General features: G+C 52.2%; 4 protein-coding genes across 11 annotated transcripts; all 4 read left to right on the top strand.

Moving 5' to 3' along the window:
- Positions 1 to 1,714: 1,714 nt before the first annotated feature.
- Positions 1,715 to 2,491, top strand: ABB37_03276 (amastin-like protein; the record flags this gene model as incomplete). 6 transcript variants are annotated; one of them, XM_015800565.1, is made up of 1 exon in its annotated part: positions 1,715 to 2,491. In XM_015800565.1, exon 1 carries the CDS (start codon positions 1,949 to 1,951, stop codon positions 2,489 to 2,491), a length of 543 nt encoding a protein of 180 aa, XP_015660572.1. In that variant the 5' UTR covers positions 1,715 to 1,948. The 6 variants fall into 6 exon arrangements, with proteins under 6 accessions (XP_015660572.1, XP_015660573.1, XP_015660574.1 ...); XM_015800566.1 differs by having other exon boundaries at positions 1,716 to 2,491; XM_015800567.1 differs by having other exon boundaries at positions 1,765 to 2,491.
- A 2,560-nt stretch (positions 2,492 to 5,051) lies between these two features.
- ABB37_03277 (amastin-like protein) lies at positions 5,052 to 5,777 on the top strand (the record flags this gene model as incomplete). Of its 3 annotated transcripts, none has more annotated exons than XM_015800571.1 (1): positions 5,052 to 5,777. In XM_015800571.1, exon 1 carries the CDS (start codon positions 5,235 to 5,237, stop codon positions 5,775 to 5,777), a length of 543 nt encoding a protein of 180 aa, XP_015660578.1. In that variant the 5' UTR covers positions 5,052 to 5,234. The 3 variants fall into 3 exon arrangements, with proteins under 3 accessions (XP_015660578.1, XP_015660579.1, XP_015660580.1); XM_015800572.1 differs by having other exon boundaries at positions 5,075 to 5,777; XM_015800573.1 differs by having other exon boundaries at positions 5,107 to 5,777.
- Positions 5,778 to 7,817: 2,040 nt separating this feature from the next.
- Positions 7,818 to 9,558, top strand: ABB37_03278 (hypothetical protein; the record flags this gene model as incomplete). Its single annotated transcript, XM_015800574.1, has 1 exon — positions 7,818 to 9,558. Exon 1 carries the CDS (start codon positions 8,854 to 8,856, stop codon positions 9,556 to 9,558), a length of 705 nt encoding a protein of 234 aa, XP_015660581.1. The 5' UTR covers positions 7,818 to 8,853.
- Positions 9,559 to 10,999: 1,441 nt separating this feature from the next.
- ABB37_03279 (hypothetical protein) lies at positions 11,000 to 11,536 on the top strand (the record flags this gene model as incomplete). Its single annotated transcript, XM_015800575.1, has 1 exon — positions 11,000 to 11,536. One exon carries the CDS (start codon positions 11,000 to 11,002, stop codon positions 11,534 to 11,536), a length of 537 nt encoding a protein of 178 aa, XP_015660582.1.
- Between the last annotated feature and the right edge of the window lie 1,937 nt (positions 11,537 to 13,473).

Raw genomic sequence — 13,473 nt, forward strand, 5'->3', positions numbered from 1 at the left:
GCGTCGTGTTACCTCTGCGTGTTGGACTTCATCAGCAGCCGTGCCACCCCGCAACGCCCCGCAAAGCCGACACAAATGCAAAGGAGCCGCATTCTGTTGTTGATGTCTGCTTTTTTTTTTCTTCCAATGCCGCACAGCCTTTCAGCACAGCGGCGACGAAAAGGGAGTTCGTTGGCCTTTTCTCATTTGCTTTCTGAAAGCTTCTTTGCAAGGTGGGATGGGCGATGTCTGGCATCTTGCCTTGTCGGCGTTATACATATATATGATCGTATACCCCTTTTTTTTTCTTTAAGTATCATTGTAGCGACATCTTAGCATCTGAAAAACGTTGAAAGAAACCGCTTCAGCCGCCTTGAACCAAACAGCTGGCCAGTTCCTTTGAAGTTTTATGGTTATCTTCCCCCATTTTTTCTCTTGTTTTCTTTGGTGACTACAACTCTTAAACATTGTTGAAAACAAATATATGGTTCTCCCTTTTTTTTTCTGGCTTCTTTCTTTAAACGCCACCAACGAGAGAAGAGATTGGTGTACTATTTCCCTTTTCCTTTTCCGTTTCCTTCCCGCTTCTTGTTAACGGGTGTTACGGCCAAAGACATTAAAAACAGAAACAAAACACACACGAAGCAGTGTTCTCTACTTCTTTTGCTCATTTTCTCGTTTTCTTATTATTATTGCCGCGTCTCAACTCTGATTTCTCGCAACTTCTTTTCGTTGCAATCTGTTTGTTTCTTTGTTGGTTTCTTTTACAACTCCACTGACGACCTAATCCTGTCATTTTTTTTTGTTTTCTTCGTATTCGGTCGATTCAGCAGATATCGAGTGATCTTCCCCCCTCCCCCTTCTCTCGATGACGTTATCACCCACACCGGCAAACACACACCATGGCAATTTCATAGTTTCAGATCGTTTTACGAGTGCTGTGTTTCGAGCGACTGGAAGGGAGGCAGGAGGTTGTCTTGCATTCCCATTCGTCACACAGGCACAGGTTAAAGCGGGGGAGAAAAGGAACGGCAGTATTAACTCGCCGCAACAGGCAAACGCAAGCCGAAAAAGAATTAATGTGTGGGTGTGTGTGGGAGGAAGTGCTGCGATGGCGTGTGTGATTCGGCGGAATCGGCGTTGGCGAAATGCATAAGGTTAACGGTGGCAACCAAATGAGTACATCTGTGTGTGTGGGTGTTTTCTTCTTTTTACCGCGGTGCGAACCGAAAGGCGAGACAACAACAACAAGGAAGAGAGGTGGACGCGATCCCTCTTTGGTACCGTTACGCCCCTCCCCTCTAAAAAGAAAAGGCCTCCATAAGGAAGGACTCCAGTTTGATATTCCAAAGCCCAACTTTTCACGTGAAAGTAAAAAGGCAAAAAGAGAGACGATCAGAGAACGTTCATGCTGCCATTCTGGTTTGTGTCTCCGTGTTTCCACTTGTGCGGCCACAGAGAACAGAAGCATTTTCTCCCCCCCCCCCGATCAACAGGACGGTCTTAAAACACCTCAGCGGAGTCAAGAAGAAAAAAAGAAGGGAAAGAAGAATAACACTCCAGGTCCAAGATGAGGCCCAACAACATAAATGCCGCGTTTTATGGTTTAATGATGCTTCTCTACAATCTTGTATATTAATTGCTTTCTTTCAATGCTTCTCTCGCTCTCTTCCCCCTCCCCCCCCCCTCGCTTCACACGCCTTTTCACCCGTTCTGTTGTTGTTTGATTTCGTGACGGACGCACACGTACACCCATCGTGGCGGCACAAAAATACATCACCGCAAAGATTCCCCCCGCGCTTCCCGATACGATCTTCACTCAACAAGCTCTCCTCTATCTCGTCACGCTACAAAATCCAATTCTTCCTTCATCATTCAGCGTAGCTCTTCGTTGCCTGCGTCCAAGCCACTTTTCCTTGCTCCAAATTCGATTATCTTCACAACACTGAATATACACAAATTTTCGAAAATGGGCGTCAAAGTCGGCACTGTGATCTACTCCATCCTGCAGTTCATCGCGTTCCTGTTCCTCTTGGTAGGCACGCCCATCGACATGTTCCGCGCGAAGAACGAGGATACGATCGGCAATAAACCATGCTTGACGATGTGGGGTACTAAAGAGAAGTGCTACAGCACCGAGTACGACATCCGGCCCGATGACCTTTTCACACTTTGCAAGGGCCGCCTTGACCGCTTCCGCGCCGCGGAGGCCTTCGCCATCATCAACATCGCCATCTACCTTGTGGCGTGCATCCTCGGCTTTGTCCAGCTGTGCTGTTGCCATTGCTTCCGCTGGGTGTGCCTGCTGCTGAACATCCTCGGCATCAGCGCTGTGGTGACTTGGGCTATCATGGCGGATGCCTTCCTCAGCAAGAGCGGCTCCGACGGTGCCACTACCGGCTACTGCGGCAAGCTGAAGGACTTCTCCAAGTACGGTGCTGGCTTTGGCCTCTTTGTGACGGCCTGGTGCCTGGACATCGTCAACATGATCTTCCTGATGCTGTCGTGCTAAGCAACGCTGTAGCGAACTTCTTGAGGGAACAGTGGCGAACGACGATGCGTGCCTTTTATTTCGTCGTCTAGGGCGGCGGGAGAAAGCGGGGGCAAAGCAGCTGGGAAGGAAGGTGGTGGTGTGCCGGCGCAGAATAGAGAGGAGGCCGTTCCTGTTTTCTTCTTTACGCTGTGGCGGTAAAACAGAAAAAGAAACGTAGCGCATCGCCGGCGCCCTCTCGACCTTGTATTTACTGCATTGGGCTGCTGCGATGGTGGCGAAAGGGGCGCATGTCTGCTGTGGTTATTCTCAGTGGGGGGGGGGGGGAGGCCTCCGCCGCACGGCGCGCTTCTCCGCGGCAGACACAACGGTGACGCTACACTCTTCCTTTGCACTACTGTTGGTTGTGCTGCACAGGCCCTTCTTTGCCTCGTTCTTTTCCTTCCTCGGGTCATCCAATCTGCATCGACGGCTCAAAGCAGTGCTAAAGGCTCACGCTTTTCTTTCGCTCTGCGTTCTCTCCTGGCGTTGAAGCAAAAGAAGGTGCTTTCTTTTGTGTATTTATTTATTGCTTTCTTTATATACGCTGTACCTTTTTCTTTTTTCTTTCTTCAAGGGAAACATTCTTTTTTTTTTCACATTGATTATTGGCGAGTAGTTGGTACGTGTATTAGCCAATGTCACGGTTTTCATTAAAAGCATATTAGTATTATTTTCATAACACTCTCCTGATCGTTTTTTCCCTTTTCCCTTTTATAGTTTTCTGCTGCGCAGATGCCGATGCCCCGTTACATGCTGCATTTGCCGGCTCACGCGTTAGCTTTTTTTATCTATTTCTGCCTTCTGTGATGTTTTGATCTCCCCTTATGATGAATCGTGCTGCTTTCTTCTCCCTTCCCCATCTCCTGTGTTACTGCCGAACACATGAGCGACGTTGAGGCATCTGCAGTTGCGTTTCATGTGAATGCTGTTTTGCGCGTCCCCTTCAGCGTCTCACATAACGCTTGCATCATTGTATCCGCGTTTTCTTGCTCCCTGCTTCATCCGCGTATTCTTCACCTCTGATGTTGATGCGAGATGGGTGGAGGAGAGCTGCGGAGAAAAACAAATGCACAGATGCACGGGTGCGATTGGGAGCAGCCTAGGCTGCGAATAGCGAAGCGGCGCGATGTTTAGCAGCGTTGAACACCTTACCCGATCATGCAGGCCCGTCAACAGGTGTGGTTCAGTGCGTGTAGCTTCGAGACGTGGGAATCGAAGAGGCAACTAACTGGAGGTGAAAGATGACAAGATCGCCACTTTTTCGGCGGCTTAGGTTTTCCTGCTTTCGACGCTCTTCGCCCCCTTTCAATGGAAAACACTTTTTTCTCCTCTCTTTTATAGAATCATCTTGGAGCTCCTCCGTTGGCTGAACGCACTGCCGTTACACCTTCCCGAACACGGCGCTCGATCCTGAATGCTTTGCGCGTGTTGTTGTGCGTGTGCCCTCTCAGCGGTCCAAAATCGCGGACGGAACCACACGCACTGGTACCGCGCAGAACGGTGTTCTTTTTCTTCCTTCTTTAAGGGTCGAGGTGCTCGAAAGGAGGATGCTGGCGTTGCAGCCTATTGTACCAAACTGCAATGCGGGAGATCTTCGTTGCAACCACGGACGCGTCCAACAAAGCTGCGTTCGCGTCCTACCAAGCGATTGGTTTATTCATTTCTCCTCCTCCTTTACCGGGTCATACTGTTATACGTTCTGACATGACTCTTAGGTTGTGCATTGCAGTTTTCGATGTAGCGGTGCAGAGCAAGCACTGCTTTCGTTACCTGCTTGTGTGTTTCGTTGCTACTTTTTTTTCTCTTTTCTCTTTTCTCTTTTCCCTTTTCCCTTTTCCCTTTTCCCTTTTCCCTTTTTCTTTTTTTTTGTTTGGATTATTTTTCATTTTCCATCAGAACGCGTCAACGCCTCTCAAACACACACGCGCGCACAAAACGCGGTACATTCTGTTGCGAACTAACTTATCTTTATAGAGCGCATTGTTTTGGAGAAAATAAATCCTGTCTGGTTTTTTTTTCCTTTTCTTGTTTCCCTCTCTTTTCCTGTCTTGTACGTACGCGACAGGCAACCTGAAATATAAAAAAACGGGCTTCTGGAGTCTTGTTTGGCGGTTGGCCGGCGCTACACGATGCCGTCTCAACGTGTTCGTTGCTCCTCTTTGAGGAACAATCCGTGAGCTACGCCGCTGCAACGTCGGCGCAACCCCGCGCGGTGTTTTTTTTTTTTGCATCACGGACACTCGTGTGCCTCGGTTTCCTTGTGTGTGTGCTCCGTCGTGATGGCACGCGCCGGGCGAAGGAAATAACGTTGCGGCGCGGCAAAAGAGAAAAAGGCTATTTAAACTGCGGTGCTCGGAGACCTTCCCCTTTTGCTCTCTGGAGTCCCGGTGCCGTGGCGTCTACGATGCATCGTCAGAGGGCGCGCATGAAAGAGAAACAACGGAAAAGCACGCTTACTCACCTCCTTCTGTCCCTCCGCCACCTCTCTTCTCTTCTGCTGTGAAATATTTCGGCTTTTTTTCTGCACACAACGGCTCGTAGATTTCTCACCGCCTTAAACGAAGTGACTTGACCACCAAACCTCGCTATTCTTCAGCTAGACCAACTAACTCTTTCTTATTTGCGTTTCCGTTCGACTCGTATCCCTCTCACTTCCTTCCAAAGGAAAAGTCCTCTCATTTTATTATTCCTTCTTGATCGAACCACTCTCTATTTTTCGAAAATGGGCGTCAAAGTCGGCATTGTGATCTACTCCATCCTGCAGTTCATCGCGTTCCTGCTCATCTTGGTAGGCACGCCCATCGACATGTTCCGCGCGAAGAACGAGGATACGATCGGCAACAAGCCATGTGTGACGATGTGGGGTATTAAAGAGAAGTGCTACAGCACCAAGTACGACATCCGCCCCAAGGATCTTTTCGCGCTTTGCAAGGGCCGCCTTGACCGCTTCCGCGCCGCGGAGGCCTTCGCCATCATCAACATCGCCATCTACCTTGTGGCGTGCATCCTCGGCTTTGTCCAGCTGTGCTGTTGCCATTGCCTCCGCTGGGTGTGCCTGCTGCTGAACATCCTCGGCATCAGCGCTGTGGTGACTTGGGCTATCATGGCGGATGCCTTCGGCAGCAAGAGCGGCGCTGATCGTTTCAATATCGGCTACTGCGGCAAGCTGAAGGACTTCTCCAAGTACGGTGCTGGCTTTGGCCTCTTTGTGACGGCCTGGTGCCTGGACATCGTCAACATCGTCTTCCTGATGCTGCCGTGCTAAGCAACGGCGTACTCGACCTTCGATGAGGCTGCGAAAGAAAGGTAAACAGCTCAATCTGCAGATGGAAGATGTCCAAAAAAGCCGCGGACGGAATGTAAAACAAATATAGTGGACAACGCAGCACTACAATTTTGCGTGGAAAGATCCATCGCTCCGCGAAATGATGTCCGCGGGGAAAATTGCAGCAGTAGTACTTTTTTCGATTCTTCTTTGTGTAAACGCGCCTACCCCTTGAGGTAGCCGCTTCACTGGAGGGGCACCGCAATGAAGCGTATGCTTACTGTTGATGGCACATCTCTCACAGAATTTTTTTGTTTGTTTCTGCCTCTCGCTGTCGGCTTCGGAGTGCCGTGTCCGTCATCGAAGGTGCAGAGAAAAGTACTAATGAGGAAAGGCGGCCAACGCTTTTTTAAATTTGTTCCCAGCGCTGCTTCGGAGCTGGCTTTAATCGCCTTTCTCTCTCTCTTTTGTTTTCCTTTCTTAATTTCGTTAAGTTTCATGTATAGATTTCGCGGGGCGATGGTCACGGCGTGGAAGGCGCTAAACGCTGTCGTGTGCGGCCCAAGTATCAAGGTGCTCATGAACCTCCCATTTCTGTTCTTTTCTTTGTAAGCCTTTCCTCTTCCCTTCAAGCCGAGTCGCGTTCTGCACTTCACTCCTCCTGTTCTGTTTCCCATTTAGTGGATGCGCTTTTTTCCTTGCCGGATTCTTCCTCTGTGTACGCTCTTGCGCCTTACATTTCCACCGTTGGGGAGCTCCGCTTGGGACGGCCGATGAAGCCATATGAGCCGGACTTTGAACAGAGGCCGACGTAGGACCGTGTGAAGTACGTCGGAGAGGGCGTGAAGGCGAGGAGTGACAGTCTTGCCGTGCATGTCTGGCACCATTAAGGGGTGCAAACCTGCTCTGCAGTACTGCCTCCAGCGTGTACAGCTTTTTGGAAGGCACAAAGACGTAGAGAAATCTAATGAAGGCAAGTCTCTTGGATCGTTATTTTTGTTTCTTCGCTTCAGTTTTTCATCCGCATCGTTCTTTTATTTTTTCTTCCTTCTTTTCATTGCTAGGGCCTTTTTTCCCTCCTTTCTATGCATGTCCCTCACGTCGACGTTCCGAAGCATCGCCTAAGAGGCCGTTTGCCCTTCCTCATATTTCATTTTAGTAGAGATTTCTTTAATCTTTTGTTCTTCCTCGCCCAATATTGTTCCTTTAAATAGTTCTGGCAAACGAAAAGAAAATGAAATGAAAAACGACGTTTTCTTTATTATTATTATTATTATTATTATTATTATTATTATTATTATTTCTTTCTGCGCTGCAGAACAAAGGAGGAAAAGCGGAGAGATAGACGACCAAATTAGTGCCAAAAATAAAATAAAATTGGTAACAGAAAGGAAGAAGAAATTACATCGAGCCGAGCGTGCCGTGGAAGTTTGTGTGAAGAAAAGTGCCTCGCTCACGCTCGACATGTTGTCGCTGCTTGTGTTGTTTTCGAAGCAGCTGTACACGTCTTTACCTCTCTATCTCTTTCTCTACCACGCCTACGACTATTCCTCTTTTTTTTTCTAGGTGTTTGGTGTTTTTATTATTATTGCGCAGGAGAGGAGGAGTGTGGGCTTCAATGAACTACCACCCCCCTTTTTTTTGATTTCCACCCCGACCACGAAAAGTTGCTGCCCATATTCCCCTCCCTTCTTTTTTTTCCCTTTTAACGAGCGCGGCAAAGACACCAAAATCTTTTTTTCCCGGCAACTCCTTTTTCTGGGGAGTGAAGTCAAAAAAAAGTTCGCATGTTTTGTCTTTCCCGCAGCCTTCTTTTCTCTCTCCATATATATATTTTGTTAAAGGAAACTCTGTATCTGTTCGAAGCCTGAGCTAGGAATGATGTCATGATGCAACGGTAGGATGTTGAAATGGACTTTAGTAGCCTATTTTCCTCTCTTCTACCCTTCCGACCGTCTTCGACTTCCGCCTCTAACTTCTTTTTCGAGTCCTCCACCACACTACACAACCACACCTTCGACCTCCACACATTTTCTCTCAAGAGCAGATGTCCTCGAACGCCCCCGTCACAGTTCCCACCAACGGTCCCTTGCACACATACACTTCGCAAGAGTGGACCGCATGGAAGAGTGCGCTGTACAGGTTCATGGAACGAAATGGATCAGCTTTCGTGTCCTTTATAGTCTACGACGACCATAACAATCTGCGGTGGTACGAGTCGGAAGTGCGCGTCGACAACGGAACGATCTTCGTCTCCACACCTCAAGGCGTGGCTCCCTTTGCCGCTCTCCGTGAAGTCGTCGCCGATTTCAGAGCACCACAGCAGACAGCTTTCCTGGAAAGCGTTCTGGAAGTGATGCAGGATTCCAATGGACGCTCCGCTCGTATTACAGCCCAGCTGGAGCAATGGTCCTCTTTCTTGGCACGTCACTTTCGACCTTACTGCAGCAGCAGCAGCACCTCAACGCTTACTTCTCCGACCTTAGCGGTCGGGAGCGGGCATTGGCGTACCAGGAAGGTTTGGGTCAAGCGACTGTGCAACAGTACGCAGCCACTCTCAAGAACCACGCAACACAAGAGCGTGCGCAACTCTCGGTCCAGATGGCAGCACGCGAGGCTGACGTGCGTGCTGAGCGCGCCGAGACGCGGGCTGAGGTGCGCGAGATGACAGCTTCGTTGGACGCAGAACATGCACGGAGAGAAGCCGCCACGGCAGCTGCTTGGCACCAAGCTGAAGTAGGCTTCTTACAGCGGGAGCTGCAGTCCCAGAAGGAGCATCTTGACCGGTTAAACGCAGCAGCTGCTGTGAAGGATGCTGTGCATCGTGGAGCTGACCGAGACTGTTGCCGGCCTTCGGGGTCACCCTTACCCGAGGCTCAGATCCAGTCCGCCGCGTTGTCCAGTCGAAGCAGAAGGCTGCAAGACGGAGTGTGAGGAGCTCAAGAGCCAGCTGAAAAAACAAAGACGAATTACTGGCGAAGAAGACACCAACGAGCGCAGAGGAATCCGCGCGGGCTCAGGCGAATGCGTTGCCCCTTCCGGATACTTCCGACAGTGACGGCGAGGTCCCCCAGAAATGGCAGGGATCGCATCGCGGCGGCGATTCGCACGGGAGCACGGCCAACGGCTCACGCCGCCAGCACGTATTCTACCATCGCGTGGCGCCCGTATGCGAATTGTCGAGGTCCAGCCGCCGCCGCCTATGGAAACGTTGCCGACGCCACTGCGACGTCAACCACCGCCGACCCCGACAGGGGGCTACGCCTGGGGTCACACCAACTGCGATGAACTGGTCCCTGGGTACGTCAGGGCAACCGAAGGCAGGTTCCTTTGCGCAGCCAGCCCGGCCTCAGGTCCCCGGGCTGAACTCCTCACCCATGCGCACCCCGCCTGGATTTTTCTGTGGCGACGCGTCTCCAGCGAAGCCCGATCCCGAGATGTAACACGCGGAAAAACCGCCCACCGACGCTGTTGCTACAGGGAAGTGGAAGAGAGGGATGATCGGGGATTACCCAGCGGTCACCGACGAGCTCTGGGTGCGCGCCGGCTATGTCGGCAACTACCCCGCCTTCACACAAAGTGTGGAAGCGTCCGGTGGTCAGGCTGCGATCACCGCGCTGATGGGCATGGTGGCGCACACGGCCAACTTCAACGCGCTGCGTCTTCGGAGCATTCTGGCATTACACGCCGATTTCCGCGTAACCAGCGAGGAGCAGTTTTTCGAGGTTCTGGGACGGGAGCTGTACTACTTCTTCCGCGAAGTCGTGCTGCTTTCGGGTAACCCGGGGAAAACGGATCTATAGGCGTTCCGTTACCACGTGTACGGAGACGACGGCGAGGGCCCACACGCGGCTCTGGCACGGCGGTGTTTACTGCCGGCCCAGAAGAAGAAGGGCTTCTCATCTTACCGACCGGCAGCGGCTAAGAGCACCGAGAAGCCTGCCCCTCCTTTTTTAAAGGGAAAACACGGGAGGCCGGCGGAGAAGCCGTGGATCCCGGCCGACGCTCCCGTGACCCTCAACAGCAAAAAAATGTCCAGCACCAACATCAGCTTCGCGGAAGTAGCATTGTGCTACAGGCAAGCAGCAGCAAAACGGGCAGAGGCCCAAGCAGCGTCAAATGCTCAAAAGAGCAGCCTCAAAGAAGGCGAGCCACAGGCCAAAGTGCCGTGGCAGACGCGCTATCCTGCTGCGTCAATGAGACCGACGCTTGCCACACAACCGCCGGCACAGAAGTGCCCGAAGCCGCTGCTTCAAATAGCGCACCGATTGGTACTAGCTTGTCGTAGGAGTGAAGCCAGTGAGCTCCGTCAGCCCCTCGCGGAAGCGTGGAAAAAATGTATATATATATATATATAAGTATTTCAATGGAAAAAGGTTTGGCAGGAGTGCCTAACACCGTGTCCGAGTCGTAAGTGATCTCTAATGAATCCCTGCGCAGTTATGCTTCAACAATTTTCCTCCCCATCCTTCATTATTGTATCGCTGACGGAAAATGATAGCTAACAAGTTTAGGTGAGCAAGAGTATCCAAGACCGAGCACGAAATATTTTAACGACCCGCCCGCCCAACCCAGTGAACCTAACAGCGCGGTACGGAGTCCCGGTAATAGTTTTCATTTTCCCATTGATTGTTTTTCGTTTACCCTTGATTGTTTTCGTTTTTCCCATTGATTGTTTTCGTTTTCCCAATTTGACACGCGCAAATGCTAGTAGCCTCTTTGCCGCCACGGAGTAAGTCTAAAGAGGAGGTTTCGAGAGTAGCGAACTTAATGGAGCTGGTCGACTCCACAAGAACATTTGTCATGTAAGGTTAGGTGGGGATCTCTGCAAAGAGGGCGCCAGACCAGAACCGAGTCACGTGGGCCCTCACGAAATGTAGTTTTTCTACCAAGCCGATTTTGCTTTCTCAAATCCGATACGAATAGACCCTCAGCGTGAGTAAGTCAAATGAGTTTTCGTTTTCTGTTTTCATCCTATTGGTTTTACAGCGAGGTGGTTATTTAGCCTCGCCTATGGATTTCGAAATGTTCTGTCTTCGATCTCGTGGGGGTTCGAGGCTTCCCAGCCATAAAAGGAAAAGAGAAATTGAAATTTCCGGAATGGGCTCGTCCGCCCAAATCGCAAGAGCATCGTGAGATGGTCACGATGGCAGGAAAGCCCGTTTCTTCTTGCCCCTTCATCCTCCGTCCGTAGCTCCAGCAAGACAAAAGCACGAATCCCCATGCTGGCATCCCGCAAAGCGGCGCTTTGTCCCTCGGGAACGACTCTTTTCCTGCAAGCGATGCCGATCGCCCAACCTGGGGGGTGGACCCCACAAGAGGGTCCCGCCTATTTGTTTCCCCCGAGTCCGCTACCTCACGCAGATCCGTCAGTACAGGCATGTCCCAGCATTCGCGCGGACGTAGAAGGAGCAGCGGAGGTCGCGATGATGATGTGGGAACCCTCGACATGGGCGATGCACAAATCCGTCGTGCGGCGGTACCTCGAGTACCTGCAGCACCATCAGGCCCCCGCGACACCAAGCACCGTAGCTGCCTTCCTGTATACGCTGGACATCAGCCCTTCCAGCGCACTACAGTACTACGGTATTCTGCACCGGTTCCTGACGAAACCGCTCGACCTTGGCCAGATGTTTGCCAAGGCGCTCCGCAAAATGAAGGCCATGACCCCCATCCACCAGGCGACGCCGATGACGTTCGAGCACTACCAAGAGATTCTCCAGGCGATTCCCAACGAGCGGGATGCCGTGATGTTTTGAGTGGCGTGGCTCACGGCGAGTCGCTGGGCGGTTGTGGAGATGCTACCCGCCGCGGCATTCAAGGACCACATGGTGGATCCGACGGCACTCATCATCGATTTCTCGTTCCACACGTAGACCTTCAAGGTGGACCCCGACAGGCAGGGCAGGTGAGTCACGATCACCAACCCGGATGCCGCGATAATTCGCCAGGCGCTGGCGAAGTTGCCCGTCAAGAATTTCTCCAATGGCCACGATGTTTACTCAGCGGATGGGCAGTTTCCTGAAGAGGTACGGACACTCGGCTCATTCCATCAAACGAGGAGCGCTGGTGCACGCGGCGATGCACATCTACCAAACAACGGAGGTTGCAACCCTACCAGGTCTGCACACGGTCACCACTTTGGGAAAGCACGCGGACAATCCGGAGGCCTTTCTCTCGCAGCACCGCCCGCTACATCGGGCCGCACTCCGCAGGGTTGAATCGTACGGAGACAATGACGCAAAGTGATGTCTCGAGCCTTTGCACCGACGCCGCGCACGAAGTAGAAGATCCATGGGTCCCGCCGGAAATGGCGTGCAAATTGCCCCGGGGGGGGGGGGTTCTCGCCATACGCTCCCCCGGCGACACAAGACGGGCCGTGTGGCCTCACAGGAGCAGACGCTGACGCTGCCGTTACTGAAGGTCGACGCCTCACCGAATGAACCTGGACGCGGTGGTGGCACGTATGAATTCCACCACGCGCAGTCGCTTTGGCAACGTCTGGCACACCATCGGGGGTGAGCCGCACACGCAGGACGCGGAGCCGACAGGCACGCTTCACGAAACAGACGCGACTCAGCTCATCAATGCTGGCATCTTGGAAGACGCAGACGCGCAGGAGACTCGAGGGTGGTTTCGCCCCTTTACGGTCGTAGAAGAAAAGGAAAGTGGCATTCGGCGACGCTTCATTGCGTGGGCAGAAGCGAAGAACGCCAGCGACGTGTACGACCCGCTCGTTCCGATGACTCACATTTCCTACCACTTACCGGCCGTCTATGCACCAGCCGCTGGGCTGATCGACCTCAAGGCGTCCTTTTTCCAGCTGCCGCTGCCCCCGGTCATGGCGATGCCTGTTTCGCTGCCGGACGTCCCGGGGAAAACTGGTGCAGCTAACCCCATTGCCGATGGGCTACAGGGTAAGCCCGGAACTCCTGCACACGGTCACGCGGGTTTTGGCGGGAGATGCAGAGGTTGTTTTACCGCAATTCGCACACGCGGTGGGAGTCAGGCTCACTACATCGATCGACAACGTGCGAGCAGTTGGTTCTCGCGAGGACGTGATGACTTAGTTTTGGCGGACAGCACAGACTGCACAGGCCGTTGGTGCGACTATCGGCGACAGTCAAGTACTCGATGATCCCTACACCTTTTTAGGTGTGGTTTTCCATCATACCGATCGCACAGTGAGGATGCGTGACAAGTTTATCCGTCATCTGAGAGAAGCATCGCCGTGGTCGAAAATGACGGTAGCGGATCTGGAACGATTTCGTGTCCGAGTTGCTGCACGCGTCGAGCATCCTCCGAATTTTCGTCGTTGATGACTACTTCGCCCTCAAACTTGCGCGCCGTCGCCTGTCGCAGTTGAATCGAGGCATTTTTGATGATCAGCGATTGCGCCAACCTTACCCTGATGGCGGTGGGCCTTTTTCAGGATTGGTTTCGCCGCGTGCTGGCCAATGCTCCGGTATCCCCGCCTTTGCACCAGCGGCCGACAGCGGTGATGGTGACCGACGCATCCATGGAAGGGTGGGGAGCGATGCTGTTCCTTTCTAATGGGGAGAACGCGGCTACTGGAGGGTGATGGCAGGTAATGCCGCCCATCACCGTCTCCGCGGAGATGCGCGCTGTTTATTACGCTCTGCGTGCCTTCGGCCACCGCTTCTATGGGCAAGTGGCTATCCGAGTAGACAATACA

Source organism: Leptomonas pyrrhocoris (genome assembly GCF_001293395.1).
Source record: "Leptomonas pyrrhocoris isolate H10 chromosome Unknown, whole genome shotgun sequence".
NCBI lineage: Eukaryota > Euglenozoa > Kinetoplastea > Trypanosomatida > Trypanosomatidae > Leptomonas > Leptomonas pyrrhocoris.